This window comes from Clarias gariepinus, chromosome 17 (genome assembly GCF_024256425.1).
Source record: "Clarias gariepinus isolate MV-2021 ecotype Netherlands chromosome 17, CGAR_prim_01v2, whole genome shotgun sequence".
NCBI classification, from domain to species: domain Eukaryota; kingdom Metazoa; phylum Chordata; class Actinopteri; order Siluriformes; family Clariidae; genus Clarias; species Clarias gariepinus.
In genome coordinates, this window is record NC_071116.1 from 26544894 (window position 1) to 26568234 (window position 23341).

At 38.2% G+C, this 23341-nt stretch overlaps 1 protein-coding gene across 1 annotated transcript in view; it reads right to left on the reverse strand.

The window, feature by feature from the left end:
* Positions 1 to 23341, reverse strand: part of kcnn2 (potassium calcium-activated channel subfamily N member 2) — a 45889-nt gene that overhangs the window by 18780 nt on the left and 3768 nt on the right. Inside the window, exons 3-5 of the mRNA XM_053475913.1 lie at positions 7015 to 7433; positions 1419 to 1560; positions 1094 to 1204 (exon numbers count right to left, since the gene is read on the reverse strand). Of these exons, the coding sequence (XP_053331888.1) occupies positions 1094 to 1204; positions 1419 to 1560; positions 7015 to 7433 (672 nt within the window). The remainder of the gene's footprint in view (positions 1 to 1093; positions 1205 to 1418; positions 1561 to 7014; positions 7434 to 23341) is intronic.

The window sequence follows — 23341 nt, forward strand, 5'->3', positions numbered from 1 at the left end:
AACATTTTTAACATTCAAATCAATATGTAGTACTGAAAGCCCAGTTTATATTTATTTGTGTAAAAAAAAAACAAAAAAAAACTTTGACTGAAGCAATTTAATGCAGTTCCATACACAAAAATGTTTTATTTAAAGATGTATTTGGTTTATATTTTACATTAAATCACAAGAATTTAATCATTATATTTTTTGAATGTTTAAACAATTATTAAACTCTTTATTTAGTTAAAAGAATTTGTACCACAGGGAAAAACTTCCAAAATCAAATCCTTACAATAAAAAAGAAAAACTGGAAGTTGTTTTAACATGTTTTTAAAATTTTTCAGTGATATTTCTTAATATTTTCAAAAAGCCAAATCAGTCATGTGACTAAGGCTCATGAGTCAGAATCATGAATGCCAAAGAGCTAAAAAGTAAGAGATTCAAGCGAACAATAGCAGTTTCTGCAAAGAAAAGAGATGTAAAAGTGGCACCAATTGCTTTTCATAGGAGAGCAATTTGAAAGATGGAGTTCATGTTTTACACACTTTGCATAAATTAGCATAAAAAAAATATTTTAAATTTTTTTAAATATATGCACTATCATATTTATTTTGTACCTTTACACATAAAAAAAGCTGGTTATATCTCTTTTAATGTTTACGCAAAAAACTTTTTATTTTATTTATTTATTTATTTCTCCTAGGAAGCTAGCATACTGTAAAATGCCTACATGGCTACAAAGGTTCACAATAATTTAAAGTTATTTTCTCATGTGATTTGGAGATTATTTACCTTTACTTATTTTTCATTAAATATAACAGGAGTTTTAAAAATACTGTCCATAAGTGTGGACACTGTGCATAAAAGGGTTAAATTACATCCTTCCTTGATGTTTAAAGTCTGTAAAGTACTCGAAAGTGTTTGAATTTAGTTGAAAGCTTTTAAAATTGAAAAAAAAATTTTTTTAAACCATTTATTATAAAATAGCCTTCTAGGTCTATTTGTACAATTTATACAGTAAATCTAGATTTCTGAAAAAACCGCCTTGTTACTATGTCAATACAAATAAAACTGTACAAAACTGTGTGTTGTCTACGGTGTATTTACTCACTCTTTTTGTCAGCTGCGTGTCCATCATAAAGTTATGTACATGTTTTTCAGCTTTGGTTAATTCCAGTTTTTTTGCAACCACGGCCACCACCAAAGCAGTGCATCCGGCACCCTGGGGAGAGAAAATACATTTTAAAATATTGCCTCCGGTTTCACTTCCCACTGCAAAGTAAACAGCATTATCACTTTATCCACTGTACTTTATAATGCCATAGTAGGGTATCAGTAATCTACACAGGCTTACAGAGAAACAGTCTTGCTTTTAGATTGCAAAAGGAACGTGACTGTTCATAAACAAAAACATGTAGCATGAGAGGCAAACTCACCATAATCCCGGTGAGGAGACAGACCCCCTTTCCACAGTATGTGTTAGGGACCATGTCCCCATAGCCGATGGTTAGAAAAGTGATTGAGATCAACCACATGGCTCCTAGGAAGTTGCTGGTTACATCCTGGTTATCGTGGTACCTAAAGCATGTGCATGAGGAACACAAATTATGAAAAATCCAATAATGTTATTCAAATTTTTGTTCTATGGAAAGAGAAAACTGAAAAAATAAACTGTCAGCAAAGTATCTTGTTATTTTGAGACAAGCATTAGTTATTACAAGAAGAGAAAACATCATCTTGTTATGATGAGAAACTTATCCTAATACTAGTTTAAGAATTGCAAATATTACAAGAAAACATTAAAGCAGACGTTCGTCTTGTCTGGACAAGATGATGTTTTTTGGGGCAACAAGATGTTTTCTTGTCACAATGAAATGCTATCTCGTGGTAACAAAAGTTTTCTTGTAAGATATCCTTACAAAGAGATATTTTGTTATTGTAATGAAATGTTTTCTCATAAGAAAATGTTTCATTTTTGTAAAAATGAGATGTTTTCACACAAAAATATACATTGTATGTGTATATACAGTTTATACAGTATGTAAAGTATATAATTTTTTTCTTGCAACAATAAGACATTTTCTCATCGTACTACAATTGTTCTTGTTAACATAAGATTTTTTCTTCGTAAGGAAATTATATCTTATAGTAATAAGATGTTTTCTCGCAGTAAGGAGATGATATCTCAGTAATGAGAGGTCGTCTTGTGAAAAACTAGATGTTTCTTATAATGGCAGTGTATTTAGTGTAATGAGATGTTTTTTTTCTATGAAAGAGATATCTCATAGTACAGTACTAACATGTTTTTGCATAGTAATGAGATGTCTTGTAAAAGATTGATGTTTTCTCATACTAACAAGATGTTTTCTCATAATAGCAAGAATCTTTCTTGTAATAATGTGATGTTTTCTTGTAGTAATTAGACTTTTGTTTAAATAAGATTGGGATTATCTCAGTAGGGAGAGGTTTTCTTGTAAAAAACAAATTCCACAAGGTGTTTTCTCGAAACAGCAGGTTATTGTGTAAAAGTAGTTTTCTCAACAATGTAAGATGTTTTCTCATAAGTGCAAGTAATAGTCTTGTAATAGGCAGATGTTATTACATAGTAACAAGATGTTATCTCATAGTAATAAGATACTTCGTTGTAATAAAGACGTTATCTCATAGTGACGACAAAATATATATTTCTCATACTCACAAGATGTTTTCCCATAATACCAAAAAAACTTCACTGTAATAATGAGATGTTACGTGTATTAAGGGGACCATATTATCTCATAGTACTAAGACGTTATTTTGAAAGATTAACCAAATAACCAAACAATAACCAAAACAAATGTTTCGCATAATAGCAAGAACTTTTCTTTTCATTTTAAAATGTTTTCTTGCATTAAACAGCTGTTATCTTGTATAATAAAGAGATATTGTCTTATAATGATGAGATATTATCTCATAGTAACATAGTAATGAGTCATCTTGTAAAAGTTTGATGTCACATACTAACAAGATGTTTTCATGTAATAGCAAGAAATTGTCGTGTAAAAATAAGCTGCTTTCTTTTATTAAGGAGATGTTATCTCATTTATCTCATTTTGTACTATCTCATTGTACTGCAATGTCTTCTGTTAAGAAGTAGATGTTTTCTTGTAATAATGAGATGTTTTCTCATAAGAATCATATACTTTGTGTTATTAAACAGCTAATAGACAATTAACTTTTCTTGAATGAATGAGATCCTGATGAGGATTTCTCTGCTTATGTGGAAGCAATGCACTTTCGTAACGTTCACTCATCGGTCCATATCGATTTAAGTTTGAGGATGATTGCATAATGATTGCAGCTACAGCGGAAAAAAGAGCTAATCTGAGGTGTTATAATAAAATGTTTAATATGCAATCCACAGCATTATAAGCTGCCATCTTTAGCATCAGATTACATTGATTCAATCATATGTTCGTGTGCTTTTAAAAACCCTAACTGAAGCATCAGGGTGACCGGATGGGCGTTTGTCCTAGTTTCCCATGCATGCAGTTAAACAGGTTGCTCCCTGAATGACCGTTCACAAAGCACCTCCAGGAATGAAACTTGAGAAATGTTCCAGACTGTGAGCTGTGACAGGGACGGACACAAAGTCATACACTGTTATTCTCACTCCCACTCAACAATCCCTTCACTGTATGGTCTTAAAAATGAACATGTAATTTTAAGCTAGTAAAAAAATCTGTATCATAATACAACTCGATACACTTTCCATCCTAAGCTTAATGGTAGCTTGTAAACTAGCATGTTTTTTCTAAGTGTTAATTACCTAAAATTTCAGAGACTACACCATAATCATCTGATAATTTAATTATTAAATATGATTATTCAAAAGCCACAGAGCTTTTTTAGTTACATCATAAATAGGGGGATAAGGCATAATGCTCTAGTTTTATACAGACATCATGGAGAAATGATCTATTTTAAAAGATAAACAAAAGCTTGGAGGTTTAGAGCTGCTTCCAACCTTCGTCAAAGTAGGGCTTAGAATGTTTTCACAACTCTAAGATGTAAATTTCTTCAATGTATTTTAGTATAAGCTCTTTGCAGTTTTTGATAGGAGGCCGAATATGCGTAACTCTTGACCGACACAGCACTTGTCAAAATAATATAGTGGAGCCAATCTTCTGGGATTTTGACCATGTGACTAATTTGTAAAAAATAAGAAAAAGCCTGAAACATTTCTAACTATACAGAATATAATATATGGAATATAATGATATAGCTGACAATTGCTCACACACAAAAAAGCCAATTAGTATATTATTATGTCATAAAAAAGCAACACAACATAACATAACATTAACACTTTGGTGAGCTATAGCTATCCTATAAGTAAAATCCCTGGTAAATGAAATGCTATGCTACTGGTTTTTGCCTTACTATTTTCTCCTCTATGGGGATAGAGCACAAATTTGCACAGTTCTGCGTTCCTTGGTAAAGATGTAAATCTGTAGGGTTCACAGTCATAGAATTATTTGGTGTGATGTTTGGATGCTGTCTCATTCTACTTCTGAAGGTTTACCAAGGTTAATTACAGCGTCTAGGGTCTAGTCGATTTATGTCATGCCTTTCTGGTTCTCCCTTATACTTACGCTGTCATAGCTATTCCTAGGTAGGTCATTGGTAGTGTTACCACAATCCCTCCTTGCACTCTGCACACACTGTACACTAGTAAATATCTTCTCCATTAAGTAACAATGAGCATAGTTAATAATCTGTGCCTCTCTCTTTTTCTCTGTCTCTCTCTCTCTCTTTCTGTCTCTCTATTCTATGCTTTTCCTTTACCAGCGATCCTTTTGCTCTCGGGAGACTTGCCTGATCCATCCTGATGCCCCATGTCTGGTTGTAGTTACCCCCTCAATTTCCTCATCACATGACCAAGTCGCGGGATCCCTTTTCTCGAAACGTGCGTTCTTAATGGCCAAGAGAGGACACTTATACTCTTCTTATACGAGGGCGAGTCAAAAAGTTTCTGCACTCAAGTTATATTAAAACTTCTGTTGGCCGCATAGCACTTTTCATTCCAGGCTACTGTCTTCCTAGTCACTGTTGTGCAGTTATCAACGAGGAAGGTAAGGAAGGTGAAAGTTTGTTAACAACAATCATTACTGGTAATGAGACATGGATTCATCACTACGAACCTGAAAGCAAATGGCAGAGAATGAAACGGGAATATCCTTAATCGGCTACCGAGAAAAAGCTGAACAGGCAACCATTAGCTGGGAAATTGATTCTCAAGAGCCAGTATTGGAACATTATCGGGAAAAATCTTCAACTATCAACCGAGGTCATTACAGTAAGATGCTTCTTGAAGAGCAGAAGCCTAAACTTTGGATTAAACACTATACAAGAGCGTCATGAACTTACAAGGATTTACTTCTGATGAATCTCAGCTCAGCCTAAAACTTTTTTAAATGTTTTAAGCTTGTCGACAGATGGACAGAGTGTTTGGAAAAGCATGGAGATTATGTTGAGAAATGATTTATGATAATACATTCTACAGAAAGGGTGCGGATAATTTATGACTCACTCTCGTGGATACATGAGCCTACTCGTGTCTAGCACATTTCCACTTCCAAACAGTGAGGATGGCTTCGGACTGCAATTGATATAAACACTTTTGCTACAGTGGCTTATGACTGCAATCACTTTGATAGCTTTAGGAATGAAGTTGCCACTCAAGTCTCATTGCTGACTGCCTCAACAAAATAGACCTCATTTTAAATCTACAATAAATTTTAACCATATAGCACACAGTTATCTCCATAATGAGAGTGGCTTCCCTTTTGCGTTTACTTCTTCTCAAGGTTTCTTTATTTTGTAGGTTTGGGGCATTTTTTCCTTGTTGGACTGCTCATTAGGAACAAATTGAATTATTTAAAATGTATGTAAGGAATTTATTTCTTTCTGTAAAGTTGATTTTGAACAATTTTCATTATTTAAAGTGCTACACAAATAAAATGGTTTACATGTCTTATACTGAACTGCATTGCTTAAATGTGATTTTAGAAAAAATATAGTGGTCAGAGAGCAAAAACAGGCCACTGCTTAAAATGTTAATACGATTAGGAAGTGCATTATGCTCAGCAGGTACCAAACCGCAAATAAGGTAAGAAAATCATACATTACAGCATGCACAGTCTCTGTGTGGATTACACATGAAACACAGGAGAACATGACTGCTTTCAAAATTTCCTGAACGGACTTTAGTAGTGCATCAGTGAACATGTTAGCAAGATAGCAAGGGCAACATGGAGACAGAAATAATGAAAGTATGAGGGAGATTTAAAAATTAGCAGCTTCTAACTACAGTACTTGTTTTTTTTTCTTTTTGATAATTTGATAAACTTGATGAAGTGCTACAAAAAGGTGCATAAGTATAACTAAAAATGTAACTAATGTATATATTTTTGCAAAGAAGAAAGGACATTTAGTAGTGACCCAAAGTGCTGTGACAGACACTTCAGAAAGTGTGACATTTTCTCTGTGTAGCAGAACAGCACCTCCTAATTATCTTAATCGGGTAATTATCAAACCCTCCTTTAGATGACTCAGGTGTAGGAAAAAACAGATATCTGCAGTGCAGGAATTCCTGAGACTGAAACTGTGAAGTGTTGTGTTAATACAGGATACAGTAAACAGCACCATAGCACATTCCTCTCTGCGTAAAAATGTCTGTAACTTTGACAACGTCCCTCAGGGAGACCAGGAAAGGCCAAACTAGATTGCAGTCCTTTATCTGAAGATAAAAAATCACCGACAAGAGAACATGCTACTGTTTTCCAACAGCAGATGTGTCACCGCTGTAGGCCCGATCAATGCTGTTTTAATTAGCGCTGCTCTTTCTAGCGTGGAACGTATACAGAATTCTAATGCCACTCTGCTACGCTGCAGGGTGCAATGACAAATACGAACAGTAACCATATGTGTTGGAGTGTAAACCCAGCTTAAATAGTGTATGCGTGTGGTCTTGTGAGTGTGTGATGACACCTTTCGCATGCCCTGACAGTCCAGGCTGCGATGATCCACAGGGAAATGGTGAAGACGAGCAGCACGGTGCCGGGACAGATGGTCATGAGGGTCTTCATGACAAAGCGGGTGTTGAAGTTGATCTTGTTGAGGGCGCCGATGCTGCGTGATGACGCGTCTGTGAACAGCTTGCTGTGTAGAAGCATGACACGGGCGATCAGGTAGAGGCGCAGGAACATGGGGATGGACAGGATAATGTCCACGTCGGCGTCCGTCTTGGACGGTGTGTAATAGAAGGCCAGGCGTGCTGTCCATGTGAAGGTGTATTTGCCTGGAATGGGGTGGATGGCGCAAACCAGGATTTCCAGGCAGATAAAGAAGATTCGCTCGTACGTCATGGCTATCCTCCAGTCGTCTGCTGCATTGTCCACCATAAACAGCTGAAGTGGTGTAGAGAGTAAAAGAATAAATTAGATTTTTTAAATATTTTAAATATTATACAGTTTTTCGAATAATATTTTTCTTTTGTTTGATATGTAGTTTAATGCTAGCACTAATAATGCTACACTATCGCTAGATGCAACCCAAAAATTAGGATAGCCCTCGCAGAAAAAAATAAATGTCACGGGATCCAGCCTGATTTAACTCTGACTATCCCTACCCCTTAAAGGGCATCTATAATGCAAATTTTACTTTTTAGTCATTTTTAGACATTCAGTTGGCTCTCCATTGTATGTGTGTGCAAAAACAAACAACAAAAAAAAAAAACATGAGACAAATACATTCCTTGCTTTTTGTTCTTTTTCCATTTTTGCAGTAACCAGGACTTAAACCCATCAAATAGAGATCCCCCTATTGTTACCTTATCAGGTAGAGGCGCAGAGGTTGCCGGGACTTAAAAAAGTGATTATGTGATTATGAAAAAAGTAAAAAAGTGATTATGGCTCCAGCCTACTCAGATTTCTATTTTGATGGTATCCAAGCATCAGTAAAAGCCTGGGATTACTGAAGTACATTACTGTAGCATGGGACTCTATAGACAAATAAAGGGAGTTTTTAACTCTCGTTATTCTGCACAAACAAGAGTCCTGGCTTGACTTGAACACCCTTCTTATATGGGAAACCCCCCTCGGCTCACTCGTTGCTTAGCTCTGCTGTTCTTTGGTAAGTGGACCTTGGCAGTAGCTCGTTTACATCGGCACTGAAGCAGCGCATTCAGAGGAGGAGTGAAATAGAGGAGCAATAACAAATACACGTTGGGGGACCTCTGGGACCTATTTTAAGTTGTTAAAGAAATAGTAAAGTATGACGTTTCTCTTTACCCAGGAGATGCTGCTACAAAAACCTAAAATACACAGTGTTTTAACTTCCTGGTTCAACTCCACTCCGGATCAGGAGTGTTGCTCTAAATAATACTGAATGAGTGCCTTTGAAAAACAGGATTAAATCAAGGCAATCTGTCTCAGACAGTCCAATTAGTCTTCATGGACCATCCTTTAAAAGTAAAAGTAAAGTCTTCCTTATAATGTTTTAAGGATACCTACTGTAAGAGCACTAATTCATGTTTCAGAACATGAAAACATGAAACTAAACTGCGCCTTTCCACCTTTCCACTCGAGTAGTACCCTTTACCCAGTAATAAAATACATAAAAACAATTCTGCACCTTAAATCTTTTTTTAAAAGGTACACTACATCACATTTTAATTTACAGCTACAAATGTTAAGTGGACAATCTCACTTAAAAAGAAGGAAGTGAACAGAACCACGTGGCGCTTCAACAAAGGGGGCGGAGTCAAGTGAAGGAAAGCATGGATCTCTTCTCATAATCAGTGTTAGTCCTTTAATGAAAATTTAGACAAGATTCTCTTTTACATCATCTAACATTTTGCGAGTGTTTTCCTTGTATTACACAACAACCAATTTAAACACAGTACAAAAATAATTCATATTGCATATTGTTTTACAAGATTAAAAAAAACCTTGCGAGGTTGGATTTGGGGAAGGGAATCTAATCTAATCTAATGTTCTGCATAACGTCTTTCTTTCTCTCTCTTTCTCTCTCGTACTGTCATTTCAATAAGAACACTGAACGGAAAAAGGATAAGATTTTGCTGAGACTGCCATCATTTACCACATAAGACCTTGAATTTGCTAATTCTTACAATCTGATAAAGACCTGATAAGACACTGACACCTCGGATGGCCATTATATTAGGTTCAGACTGCATGTACTGTTCAGGGAGTCCGTCAGCAGTTTTTTATTACTATCTCATTCAGAATTTTTAGGTGGTAATAGAATGATGAAAATCTTTCTATGTAAACATAACCACTGTTCACACCGTATTTATATGATCTCTGGTGCTTTTTTAGATGCCCAGCAGTTTTGACTGTTTGTGACTCCATTCATATCCTTATGGTGTGAGAAAAATACTTTGGCTTTTTTCTCAACACACACACACACACACACTCACTCGTTCACATACATTGCAATTTCAATCTCAGCTCAGCAGGCCGTGCCAGCACTCATCCCTCACTGTTCATTCTCAAGCCCATCTTTCAGGCACTGCCAACATGTTTCTCTGCAATTGGCTCATTCCTAAGAAACACTCAACATCTCTCCCCCTCCTTCTTCTCCATCAGAAAAGAAAAAAGAAAAAAAGACTCGCCTCCACCTTGGGCTCGATAAATAACTCCCGCCCAATCGGGTGTGTTGTCAAAACGGCCCCCCTCCTTGATAATCTGCGCAGATAAACTTCCCTCTTCACTTCCTCCTTGAGCTGTCTGTCACCTCAAGGTCCGTGCTGCGTTCTCCGTCAGCGCGACATATTTCACCGCTCTCGTGCTAAATCATTCTATTCCCTTTCCCAGTCCCAACTCTCTCGACTCTATCCGGCGTGTCTGCAACTCTCAGATACGACAGGAGGAAAGCATAAACTCCTGACGCGATGAATTTCAATGAGGCTTGCACTTTCTGAAGGCGCTCACACAGTAATAGGTTTTACTGTTAAACCAGCAGGCGAGTCCACGGGTGCTTTTTAAATGAAACTCTTGTTGAGAGACATTGTGTATAAAAACAATAAACAACATAAACACAGAAAAACGTTTTTAAAAGTTCACTTTGATACAAATTAATGAGTGTTAGAATAGTGTTGGCTGAATGACTCCAATGCTGCAACTACAATCTCGAAAAAAACTAAATATCAACCTTTATTTAGAGAATGTATGTGGTTTAACATCGGTTTGAGCAACATGAAGTTTTACATAATGGCACATGTCTGTTTTATACTTCCTGATAGCTTGGTAAATTTAAGTTTTCTATCATTTCTTGAATTGGAGAAGTAGTTCTGGGGTCCTTGTTGCTTGACATAAATAAATATGTGCATTTACAGACTTCAGCTTTAGGTTCTACATTTCAGGTTCTATAACGTTGCCAAATGATCATTGCCACAGTGTTCTGACAACCAAAAAATCCTGCTTGGCTAGGTTTGACTTCTTAGTTTTATGTTTTTTCTTCCATAAAGCTCACATGAGTTGTTAAACAGGAAGCTTGCATAAGATATAAAAACAAATGCTTACCAAGCAAATGCTTACTACATTAGGCATTCATTCATCCTCAGTGGACTAATGGATAACTCACTGTCCTCCTAAGCCAGCGATGGTGGGTTCAAGTCCCATCTGGGGAGTTTGTGGTAAGCAGAGTGGTGCAGCGTAAGCGTCCTGGGCGCATAGACCAGATAGCGGTGGATCAAAACAATGCTCTGCTTGGGCTACCAATTTTAGGGACAGTGGTGTGGAATGCTATGGAATACTGATCAGAAGGTTGGAGGTTTGAGCCCCGGCAATGCCAGGCAATGCCAGGCAATGCCAGGCCTCCATTTTTTAGCCCTTGCGCAAGGCCTTAAACCTATCTGCTCCAGTGGCACTGTACCATGACCCTGAGCTCTGACCCCAGCTTTGTAGCAGGGATATGCAAAAATAATAATTTCACTGTGCTGTAAGATACACATGACAAATTAAATCTTAATCCTTAGTAACTGCTAGGTCAGGATTGTGCTGATACTGGGAAGGGTGTTGAAAGGGGTGGTCTGCGGCATGGGTATCCTATTGCAGAACACAAAGCAGGGAACAGTCTTTGGACTGTGGGAGGGAATGGGAGCACCTGGAAGACGAGGAGAACATGCATGCAAACATGAATGTTTATATATATATAAACCCACAGCAACAAATAGGGTCATCGTGTTACATCCCAACGCAGCATGGGCTACAGAATGCAGGTCCAATCTACTGATTTACTGCAAAAAAGGTTCCACACAGTTTCTTGAAGCAGAGTCTATACAGCATCCATTCATCACAGGCTACGAGGTATTTGATCCAACCCTGTGGCACATTGCCCAATTTCACTAGTTAACTCCCCTCCTTTGTTAGGCACGAGAGCTCATTAGTGAAATCAGCTAAGGGGTGTGAAGGGTATGAAACGAATACCTGAGACCTTTATCGCCTGCAGGAAACCTTCACTCACGCAAAGCGCTTTGATTCAGGGCCGATTCACAGAAGTCCTGGCCCCCAGTTCGTGGTTAATTATTCACTTCGCTTCCTGCCACTCGGCTGCACGTCATCAGCGTGAAAAAGGCCCGGATGCTTCAATAATTCAGAGGACATAAAGGACCATATAAAACTCAGCGGTAAATAAATGAAAATCCCAAAATTATAAAATGCCTCTCTTCCAGCAATTTATATAAATATTTTTTTTTTCTTCCATTAAGAAAAAAATGCCTCTGTTCCATTACTGGAAGTGAAATGGGATCAATGACCTAGATCGTATATTTAGCAGCGGCATGTTACAAAACCACGAATCATTCAAAGAGAAATATATCTTAGAGCTTTTAAGCAATGCGTTTCCACCCAAGGACACGGGGTATGGAACAAAATTAAAGCTCCCTGACTGCACCTACACACACTAATCATACACACATAATCATGTTAGAACACAACAAACCTTCATTTACACCCACACACAAACACACACACTTACAAGAATTACACTTATACACAGCAGATAAAAATACTCTCACTGCATTTGGAACTACTTTAATGCAGCAAACTTTTTTAAGCTTTATCTGAAAAAAAGTTTTAGAGCTCCTGATTATCTTTTTTTCCATGTTAGATAATTTTTTTTTTTTGCATAAATAATTATAATTTGTCCTGCATTTTCCATAATGCTGCTATGAGGCTTCTTCTGTCTTCTTCTGTACTGCTGCAGTCCTTCTGGGTTTCAGAAATGAGGCATTTTGGAGGGTGAGTAAAAAAATTATCCACATTCTATTGGATGCACTGTCTTATCAGCGTTTCTTTAAGGCTACTGTCTCCCCAGTCACTGCTGTGCAGGTGTGGACATGTTACATCGGTTCCTTTGTAACTGCGGTGTGAGCAAAAATGGATGCCCCACTTGTGATTTGCATGAAAGAAGAGCAGCGTGCAGTGATTCATTTTTTGTGGTTTGAGAGTGTAGCGTTTGGTGCCGAAACAACTCACACAAGTACATAAACAGAAGCGTTTGAATATTTCATACTCTAAGGAATGTAAAAGTTTCTTTAAGAGAATCATAAGTGGTGACGAGACATAGATTTATCACTACGAACCTGAGAGTAAAAGGCAGAGTATGGAACGGAAACATCTTCAATCACAGACGAAGAGTTCAAAACTAAAACCATCAGCTTGAAAATGAATGCTTTCTTAAAAGCCAATATTAGACCATTATCAAGAAAAAGGTTCAACAATTAACAGTGCTCACTGCAGTGAGACGCTTATTGAAAAACTGAAGCCTAAACTTCTAATTAAACGCAGAGAACTGTTATCCAAAGCGTTGTGATTTGGCATGATAATTCACATTCTCTGTTAAATCATCCTCCCTATAGATCCCTGATCTCACTCTATCAAACTTTCACACGTTTGGTCCTTAACTTTAACATTTAACATTCTCGTTAAGGCCTGTTATTTATTTATTTTTTGTATTTCTCTGAGCATTGCACGATCTGACCTTGGGGTGAATGTCCAAATTTTTTGGAAATGGTTTAATAACCCTAGACAGATTGATGTGCAGCAACAATTGCTTCTCGAAGACCATTGCTTATGTCTTTTTCTCTTGGCATTGACACACACCAGAATGCTCAAGACCAACAAACTGCCAAAACTTCTCATTTTATAGAGCTCTAAACACATGTTTATGATCAAGGGTTTATAATTAGCAGTACCTGGCTGGCACTTGCCCTCGTAAATCCTGAGTAAGCAGTAAGGAAGTACTTAATATTGCAAATTGTTACTTCTTTTTTATTTATTTTTTAAAGAGTGAAAAAAGTCTTATGCTGTTGTTCTTTTGAGGTTGTATTTTTACACAAAAACATAAAAAATACAAATTCAAAGAGAGGTCGCTAACTTTTGAACAAGAATAAATATTGAGTTTGGCTAAAAAAAAAAGGATTTTAAAGTGTGTCCCTAAACACCCCAGGTCTAACATATTTCCTTTTCGTGATACAAGACACATGAATATAGTAAGCCCTAAAAAGCCTGATCTGCTTCCCTGAGGAAATAACGAAATATGTAGAAGCTGTATAATTAATGAGTTAGGTTTTCCCTTTCTGAACTTAATGTCCTCCTATCTCATAAGACATGCTGGATGGCTTTGAGCTGTCAATGTTGGATCAGAGATCAATGTCAGGAATGCTCGTGTCTTCAAGCTCCTCAGTAATCCTGACAAGTGTGGAGAACGCGGCATGCCCGACCCAGACTCCACACTTTCTGAGCTCATTGTGAGTTAAAGATAAAGAGATGGGCTGGAAGAAAACATATATAAAAATACTGATCTTCCTCAAGGCAACGAAGTGTCCTCAAGGAGAGGACTAAAAAGCTTTCATCTGTTTGCTAGGGGTGATCGGTTGTCACGAAAGTGCTTTCCGAAAGTCTGTTACTCCAAAGCGCGGTGATTAAACATTTAGAGTGGGCTGCGCAAGGAAAGCTACTCGCTAGGTAAAACTAATTATGATAATGGACAACCTGCAACACAATCCTCAAGAGGTCTTCACCTCCGTGCATCAGATATTCCGAATGGAGTGTCAGAGCCAGTGGACAGGTAGAACTGCTAAAGTACATTTGCCCACTACACACACACACACACACATATATATAGACGGTATATATGTATACACATATACACATAAAGTAGGTTAAGTTACACTGCCAACAAACTAAGCTATAGTAAGAAACAAATGAATCAAAGAATCTCCAGGGGTCAGGAGGATTTCCTGGAGGCTCAGAGCGTAAATAAAACACACAGCAGGAGGTAAAGATTGGACAGTTGATCTTATCTTGGTTGTTGAGATGCTGTGTGGTCCAAAAGTCATAGAATTTAGAAACGGGAATTTTTTTTGTTTGTTTGTTTTAAAACGATCCAACTTCAACACAAACAATAAATAAATAAGTAATTTGGGCAGTGGTGGATCAGTGGTTAAGGTTCTGAGTTACAGGGTTCAAGCCGCAAGACTGCTCAGCTGGTGGCCCAGAGCAAGACCCTTAACTCTATCTGCCCCCAGGCTCTGAGTCATGGCTGACCATTTGTTCTGTCCCCAGCTTCCTAACAAGCTGGGATACGTGGACAAAAAAAACTAAATAAATCTGGGGTGTTCAAGTCAAAATGGGATTTTTAAATGGTAAAGAATAACAAAACACAGTTATGAGAGTAACTCCCTGTATTTCTTTATTTATGTAATCCCCTGCTACACTGAAGCACTTATGCCATTGTTTCATAATTGCTTGGAAACCATCAAAGTAGAAAGTTTCTCGGTATGCCAGAACCATGATCAGACTAGCTGCTTCACCTCTGAAACAGTTGCCTCCCAGGAACTCCTTTAAGGGCCCAAACATGTGGAAATCTCTTGGAGCAAGGTCAGGACTGTATGGGTGATGAGGCAATAACTCCCAGCTGAGTTCCAGTAATGTGCAAGTGGTGTTGGTAAATGTGTGTACAGTTCCCACAGACAGATGCGTCATTTCCGTAAGTTGGCGACAAGCGATCGGTCGTGGGAACGACTGCATTGGACATCAAGACATCTTAGACAGGATTGTCATTCACTGATGTATGGCCTTCTTGCATCATTTAAATGTTTTACTGCGGCTAAGGGCCTCATCACCGCACTGTGCGCGAAGCCTTTGCGTGAAATGTTTTACACCTTCATTCACAATTTATAAAAAATGGAAATGTATGACAATCCTATACTAGCCAGAATTCTATATATGCTCTCAGGGATATTTGCAAATTGAATTATTATGCATGCATTTTCGTGAATTTGCGGATTTACAGTACATGAATGTGAAAATGTAGAAATTACATCTGAAGTTGTTTAAAAAAAAAAAAAAAAAATCATTATAATAAAATACAGGACATCATGCAGACAGCCCTCCTTAAGCATGACAGTCACAATGACGGATCAGACAAGTGCTGACACTCCAGTTCCTCTGTTTGCTATGAGTTTAGACTTTGTGTTGCTATTGATTAGCACTTTATGGCCAGGCAGAAGAGGATTTGACGTGAGACTCAACGGTCATCGGCATCTGTCACTCTGCTCGGCAGTGCAGGCCGGTTACTGGTTTCAAGGCTGCTCAATATAACTAATGGAGCGGGGCTCAATATTTAATCTGTGTAATGTGGAGATGGGAGCATATATCTTGTCACTGCGAAAAGAAATCGCTCTGTCTCATTAGAGAATTACAGCCACAGTGGCTCACCTCAATTAGAAATGACCGCCATGGTTTATTTATAATATCAAAGAGAGAGATAGTAAGGGGCCACTTTGCATAAATAAATGCCCCTCTAGGAGGTTACTTTGTGCTTTCAGGTTACTCTGAAAAGATGTATGGCCTTTGCGTACTTCATCACCAGGAGTCCGTTGGATGGTTGCTAAGGTTCTCCTGTTTAACAGTAAACCTACAGTATGTTCTCTGTGAGGTACAGATTAGCTAACGATAGCCCACACTCACTATGGTAAATCTTTATGGGAAAGCACGGTAGGTTTAATCACGTTGTATCTGGATTGTAATTCTGTCCAGGAGACGTCAGCGCAGTGAAAACTCAAAGGTCGCGGTGAAGACTGGAAACAAGACACCTGTCTGCTGTGTCACTGAGGAAACGTTTCACCACCAGATTAGAGATCCGACACATCCTCTGTAGACTGACACTGTCACTCACACACACAAACACACTCTTAAATATACGCATACACACTTGCACACGCATACGCACGTGAGCAGACATACTCATGCTTTTTCAGGAAAGAATGCATGCTTCAGGGACTGAACCTTATTTTGGGAAGTGTGTCCTCATTGGCTTTTTTTCCATTAAATAAATGTGGCCCCAGAGTCTGTCTCTGTCTCAGTAAAGAAGATGGGTCCTCTGTTCCTGTCTCACTGTCCCTCTGAAAAGAAGGGGTGTCCTCTGTTCCTTTCTCTCTGCAAAAAAGGGTGTCCTCTGTTCCTGACTTTCAGCAAAGAACGAGTGTCATCTGTTCCTGTCTCTGTAAAGAAGGTGTGTCCTCTGTTCCTGTCTCTCAGTAAAGAAGGTTCATGTTACTGTCCCTCGGTAAAGAAAGTTCCTGTTCCTGTCTCTCCACAAAGAAGGTATCCTTTGTTTCTGTCTCTCAGTAAAGAAGGTGTGTCCTATGTTCCTGTCTCTTGGTAAAGAAGGTGTATCCACTTTCCTGCCCCACAGTAAAGAAGGTTTGTAATCTGTTCCTGTCTCTTTGTAAAGAAATATGTCTCCTCTGTTCCTGTCTCTCTATACCAAGGTGTGTCCTCTGTTCCTGTCTCTCAGTAAAGAATGTGTGTCCTCTGTTCATGTCCCTCAGGAAGAAGGTGTGTCCTCTGTTCCTGTCTCTCAGTAAAGAATGTGTGTCCTCTGTTCATGTCCCTCAGGAAGAAGGGTGTGACGTTTATTCCTATCTCTCAGTAAAAAAGGTGTCATCTGTTCCTGTTTCTCTGTAAAGAAGGTGTGTCTTCTTTCCTGCCCCTTGGTAAAGAAGGTATATAATCTATTCCTGTCTCTCTGTAAGAAAGTGTGTCTTCTGTTCCTATCCCTCAGTAAAGAAGGTGTGTCTTCTGTGCATATCTCTCAGTAAGAAGGTGTAGACTTTGTTCTTGTCTCTTGGTAACAAGTTGTATAATTTGTTCCTGTCTCTCGGTAAAGAAGGTGTCTCCTCTGTTCCTGTCTCTCAATAAAGAAGGTGTGTCCTCTGTTCCCATCTCTCAGTAAGGAAGTTGTGCCCTCTGTTCATGTCTCTCAGTAAGAAGATGTCGCCTTTCTTTCTGTCTCTCTGTAACAAGGTGTGTCCTCTGTTTCTGTCTCTCTGTAAAGAAGGTATTTCCCCCTGTTACTGACTCTAAGTAAAGAAGGTGTGCCCTGTGTTTGTATCTCTCGTTAAAGTAGGTATGTCCTCTGCTCCTGTCTCTCAGTAAAGTAGGTATGTCCTCTGCTCCTGTCTCTCGTTAAAGTAGGTATGTCCTCTGCTCCTGTCTCTCAGTAAAGTAGGTATGTCCTCTGCTTCTGTCTCTCAGTAAAGTAGGTATGTCCTCTGCTCCTGTCTCTCAGTAAAGTAGGTATGTCCTCTGCTCCTGTCTCTCAGTACAGAAGGTGTGTCCTGTGTTCCTGTCTCTCGGTAAAGAAGGTGTGTCCTTTGTTTCTGTCTCTCGGTAAAGAAGGTGTTGTCTCTGTGTCAGTCCTTTGGAAGAGGCGTGTCTTTAGCTGTAGCAAAAAGCTTCAATTTCTTTCAGCCACACTAAAAGAGGTGTAACTTCCAAATCATCAAAGCTAGAACTCCATTCAGCAATTTAAAAAAGTACATGAATGATTTTTAAGCATCGTATCTTATAACAATTCTTATAAACAATACTTATACTAGTCCAGGTGCGAAGTTGCTATTGTTAAGACTACCTCCGAGGCTCCACATCTTTACACTGTTTCCACTGTCAGACCCTGACTGACCAAACACAAGCTCACACTGACAATGCTAAATGCTTCACCGTCCGAATACCCTGAAGTCACGTTAAAGTAACCCCACTGCTGTCTGTCTTCTCACTCGGATTTAACTTTAAGCTATGCTTGTCTGTTACAGTATATGATGTACGCTACACTGAAGTCTGACTGACCCCAGCCTTTATGAGCTGTCACAAGCCTACACAATCCAATAACTTGCAGTTCAGTGTAAAAATAGATGATTCAGCAAATACCCAAGCCGCTGGTAATAAAGTGGTAACAACTTTACAGTGTGATAACATAAAAAAAAAAAAAAAGATTAGAGGAACATTCAAGCTAATAATAGCCACCAGCTAGAGCAAATGATCGACATAATGAGACAGTAATGGAACAAGGAGCCTGATATATAACGTCTTGATATAAAATTCTATAAAATTAGAATGTAGAGTTATGGCTTGCCAGTGAAAATGAGCATGCATTAGGAGGAAAAAGTGATGCCAGGGCGGTCCATCAACCCCCACGCTAACCCGTTCCTCTGCCGTTACACACGGGAGCTATTGACACTTATTAAACAAACCTGATGCGCTAAACATTTTGAACGGCCGTCTGATCTCTTCGGAGTCTTCCGGCTTGCTGAATTAAAGATGGAAAAACGAGAAGCTTGGAAATGATCCGCGCTTTATTTGCCAGCTAACTCGTCACATTCCGTAATTTTGACAACCCTACTAACAGGCAAGAAATGCCTTCAGACAGAATTTCTCGAGTAACAGCGATGGTTGGAATGTCGTAAAATAGTGCTTTTGCGCGTGCATGTTTCTGTGTCTGGAAGTGAGTCTGTGTGTGTGTGTGTGTGTGTGTGAGATGGCATTTACACCGCCAGCACCTTTCTTCAGGCAAACTATTCAGAAGATCGATGTCTCTTTGAGACATGCAAGCCTTAAATACAAGAGGAAAAAAGTCACAATTTCGTAAAATTCTGTGAAGCTTCCTGCATATATTTACAAGCCTGATGACAAGATGAAATACGAGTGCTTACTGTATATCATACATTGGATGTTATTTGTGCCACCATTGAGAATCAGCTTTAAGATTTTTTTGATGGTAATCTGTATCAAACGCATATGAGAGTGAGTTAAAGTAATAAATGCTGCAAAAGAAATGTGCAGGTCGTTTAGTTATTAGGGTGGAAGGTATTTCCCAAAGGTGGGACTTTATCTGTCCTCCTATGAATGTTTGCGAAAGGTGGGAAATGACTCCACACGCGATTTCCTCACACTTCTGTAATCACGCTACAATAAATGCTCATTTCTTGCTCTCTGTCTCTTTCTCTGACTGTCTCCATTAAACAGGCATACTTGCTTTTATACAGTTATAATGAGTACAAAGGACTCCAAAAAAAACAAAAAAGATGAGGAACAAGAATAGAGCGACTCAAATTTCAAAGGATAGCTGGTCCCAAAACACACTCAGCAGGTCCTGTCTGAGTCAGAAACTCTGTCTGTGTTATTATTTTAATAATTTAGCACTAGGTGAGGATGAGTATTGGTATTTTTTAGCACTTATTTTAACATTTTTCTGAATGCAGTGCTGTGTTTTGGGGTTTTGCACTGTTTTTCCAAATTGCTGTTAAGCTTCGTTCCTTTTTGTTTTCTGATTCATTTTCTGATTTGTTTTTTTTTTCGTTCACATATTCACATTTTTTTTTGTTTAAATTAGTAATGGTTTCCGATTAGTCATAGTGTGTCTGGAAATTTTTCCTTGTCTTAGGACACCTCAGTAATTTAACCTTTTTTCTATTTTGACCCAGTCCTTCAACTTAGCCTTTGTTGCAGTATGACCAGGGCCTAAACCAATGAACCAAAGGTTTAAATTATGGTTTAGCCAAAGATAATGTTTATGTTATTGCATTATTATTATTATTATCATTATTATTATTTTATTTTATTTTATTTTCAATATTTATTATTAATGTCCATTTTGGCACCCCAAGTAGGAAACAAAATAACACATGGCTGTCAATAAAGTCATAATGTAAAGTGTTGGGCAACAAGGAAGGGAATTTAGAGTCTCTAGCAGATATCACGTCATATGTTTAAAAATGGTGTTTGATGTGGTCATAAAGTTATAGATGAACTTTTGTTTCATCCAGATCTTTTTTTAGGGGGCTTTTTCTCTTTCTTGGGATTAATTTCATTTGCAAGATTTTCGCTCTGTTTTTACACCGGATGCCCTCTCTGCTGCAGTCCTTCCATTTGTCTGGGCTTGGGACTGGCACTAATGACGTCCTGTATCTTCACTGACTGGGTATTTTGAATGGGCACAGGGTGAAGGGGCTTGCTCAAGGGCCCAATAGTGGCAATTTGGCGGTGGCGGGACTTGAACCCCTGACCCTTGTCAAACCCCGATCAGCAACCTAGTGCCTCAACTGTCTGATCTATTGAACCACTGCCCATAAAACAACAGACTACAGCTGATCTTTGAAAATACTGAATATACTTCGAATTCCACTTTTGCCTGGGCTTGTAAAATATTTCAGGAAATTGATAAATCTATATTAACAATGAAATTACATTCCCAAAAAGCCAGAGAAATACAATGCCTGGGCTGCGACATCAAAATGCCAATGCAAAGGACAAGAATTTGTGAATGGACACGCCTACATGTCCAGACTGGTTCATTTTTTGTGGATATTATTCAGGTTTTGTCCTGAAGTCAGTGTAAAGTGAAGGAAACTTCAGACAATTTTCCCAGAGAAAATGCTGTGACTTAATAATCGCTGATGTCACCTGAAGAGAGAGTATACAAAAGTTCATTCTAGCCTAACAATCCAATTGGATAAACGTTATGGGGATATTTTGGAAGTGTATCTATACTGTACCTTTTCTCACATCTGAGCATTAACACTACTTCAGCAATCTTTTATAAAAAACAGGCATTAGTTTATATGTGGTTCTATGGATATGGCAACTCTAAAGTAATGAGTTTGAATTGTTGCTATGTAACAAAGAACTGTTGTTGTTTGTTAAACACAGATCCATTTCTCCTTTTAGGGAACATGATGGGGGGGTGTAACACAGACTTCATAGACCAAAAGGAACACATTTTAAAAGACGTTTCCTTGATAATTTTAGTGCTAAAAGGCTACATCACGAAAACATGTCACATTGATATTTGTTTTAGAATTAGTTTTTTAAATAAATGTAGTCAGATCAGGTTAAACATAAAATATGACATATTATTAAATCATTGGACTTTTCCCTAATTAGACTTGTTAATTAGGATGAAACTTACTTATCCTAACAAAAAAAACAAGCTTTCTATAAGTACTGTAGCTAGTTCTGTCATATGTGCTACCCAGACATAACAACATTTTGGAAATGAGCATCACGGTTACACAGATTGTCACATGACATTTAAAGGGTTTGTGGGTTCACCGTGGGTGCTTTTGGGCTACTACAGCAAGCAGAAACTCTCAGTTCTAAAAGCATATTTTGAGATTTGTTGTTTTGCTGTTTGCATGATAATGATGATTATGAATCCATCTGAATAATATTTAAATATGAATAAAGTTCTGTTTTTAATACAGATATTCTGTTTTTTATACAGAATGTGTGCTATCCTAATCATGTACACAGCATTAACCATGTAGCTTGGGTGGAATAAATAAATCAATAAATAAATAAAACAAGCCGGGAGTTTCCATCTCAATTATTTTTAACATCCATCCATCAATCCGTACAGTGTAGGGTCATGAGCAGCAACTACCCAGGAAGGAGTCTATCCCAAAAAACTCAAGGTTCAAGGCAGGGCACACACTGGATGAGGTATACCCTGCCTTGTGCATGTCTTTAGACTGTTGGAGGAAACTCACTAAGCACGGGGAGAACATGCAAACGACCCTGGAGGTATGAGTGGACAGAGATACCAATAAGTCACCATGCCACCATGCCATCATTTCATAGTTAACAATTCTGATTAGGAAACACCTAACACAGTTTATTATTCCAAACGCTTAACTAAAAGTAACTTCCACTGTCTTCTGTTCTCAATTAAAAGACATCTCCATAATTAGGGAGATATAAAAATGTGTGCCTGATAATGGATGAAGGTCAAACGAGTTTTGTTAGAGCGGAACATTTTGAGGTTATCTGAGTAATCGCATGTCTCAGAACACCTCACAGGTTTATCTCTGAAACACATCAAACCTCCTTTGTGATTTCGCTTAATCATGGCACGGATGACCGAGTATACGGTCAGCGCTGCAGAATGCGGCACTTATCAGGCAAACTAAATCACAAGAAACGGTCGTGTTAATAAAGTGATCAATTGGTTTTAACGATAAGTTATCTATAAATGCGCTAGACTCATTTAATGGTCTAATAGGTTCACTTGTAGCTGGAATAATGCAGAGTGAATAGTAAATCAATCTAACACTGCATTATTAGACCTTTTGAGCATCTAATGAGAAAAAAAGGCATTGAGGGTGATGTATGGATAGTATGCATTGCATTGAAGAGGCTATTGGTTTATGGAGAAGTACCTGCTTGGTGGTCTGGTAATAATTTAAGGTGCTGAAATGCTGTAAGTCATTCATATAGTTTACTTATATCGTGGCTGGAAGCTGAGAATGCAAACGTGGACTTGATATCGATCTTCACATCACCAGCCAGTGCATATAAAATAAAATATCCATCATGAAAATGTTGCAGTATTTGTGGTCATTTCCTGATTTGTTTTATAACACAGGAACCAGAATGAGACACAAGCATTCATCCAGCACTTACTGACTGCAGTAGGGGATGAAATGAGAAAAAATAAGTGAGATCAGGCTATGAAAGTTATGATTCTATTCTCAAAGGCTAGAAAGAACAAACAATAGAACAAAAGCTTTAATCATATTCTCATTTACAAGTTTTCGAGCCTGCTTCTGTTTTTTGTCCTTCTTAACAAAGTAATACACCCCAATCCACAAATATATGAGGGAAAAAAATCTCGCAGAGAAAAAAAATCTCTGACGCAAGGTCATAAAATTGAGCCTCGTCCAAGTGCAGGGAGCTGCTCAGCCGAGCCGAGCCGAGAGTCCGGAGAGTTCTTTTAACCCTCCCAAGAGCTGAAATGACCGAAAATGAAACAATTATGCTGGAGGAGAATTCCGAAACTCTGGAGCAGCCTTGTACGGTGACAGTGAGTAAAGTAAAATCAGGAGTGATGAATTAGTATCTACAGTGCAGCGTTCCTCCAGAGGACAGTCACGTTCTCGGGCTAGAAATGAGTTTGTGCAGGGGATCCCCTACGACACTAATTGAATTCAACCAGGGCTGACCTACAC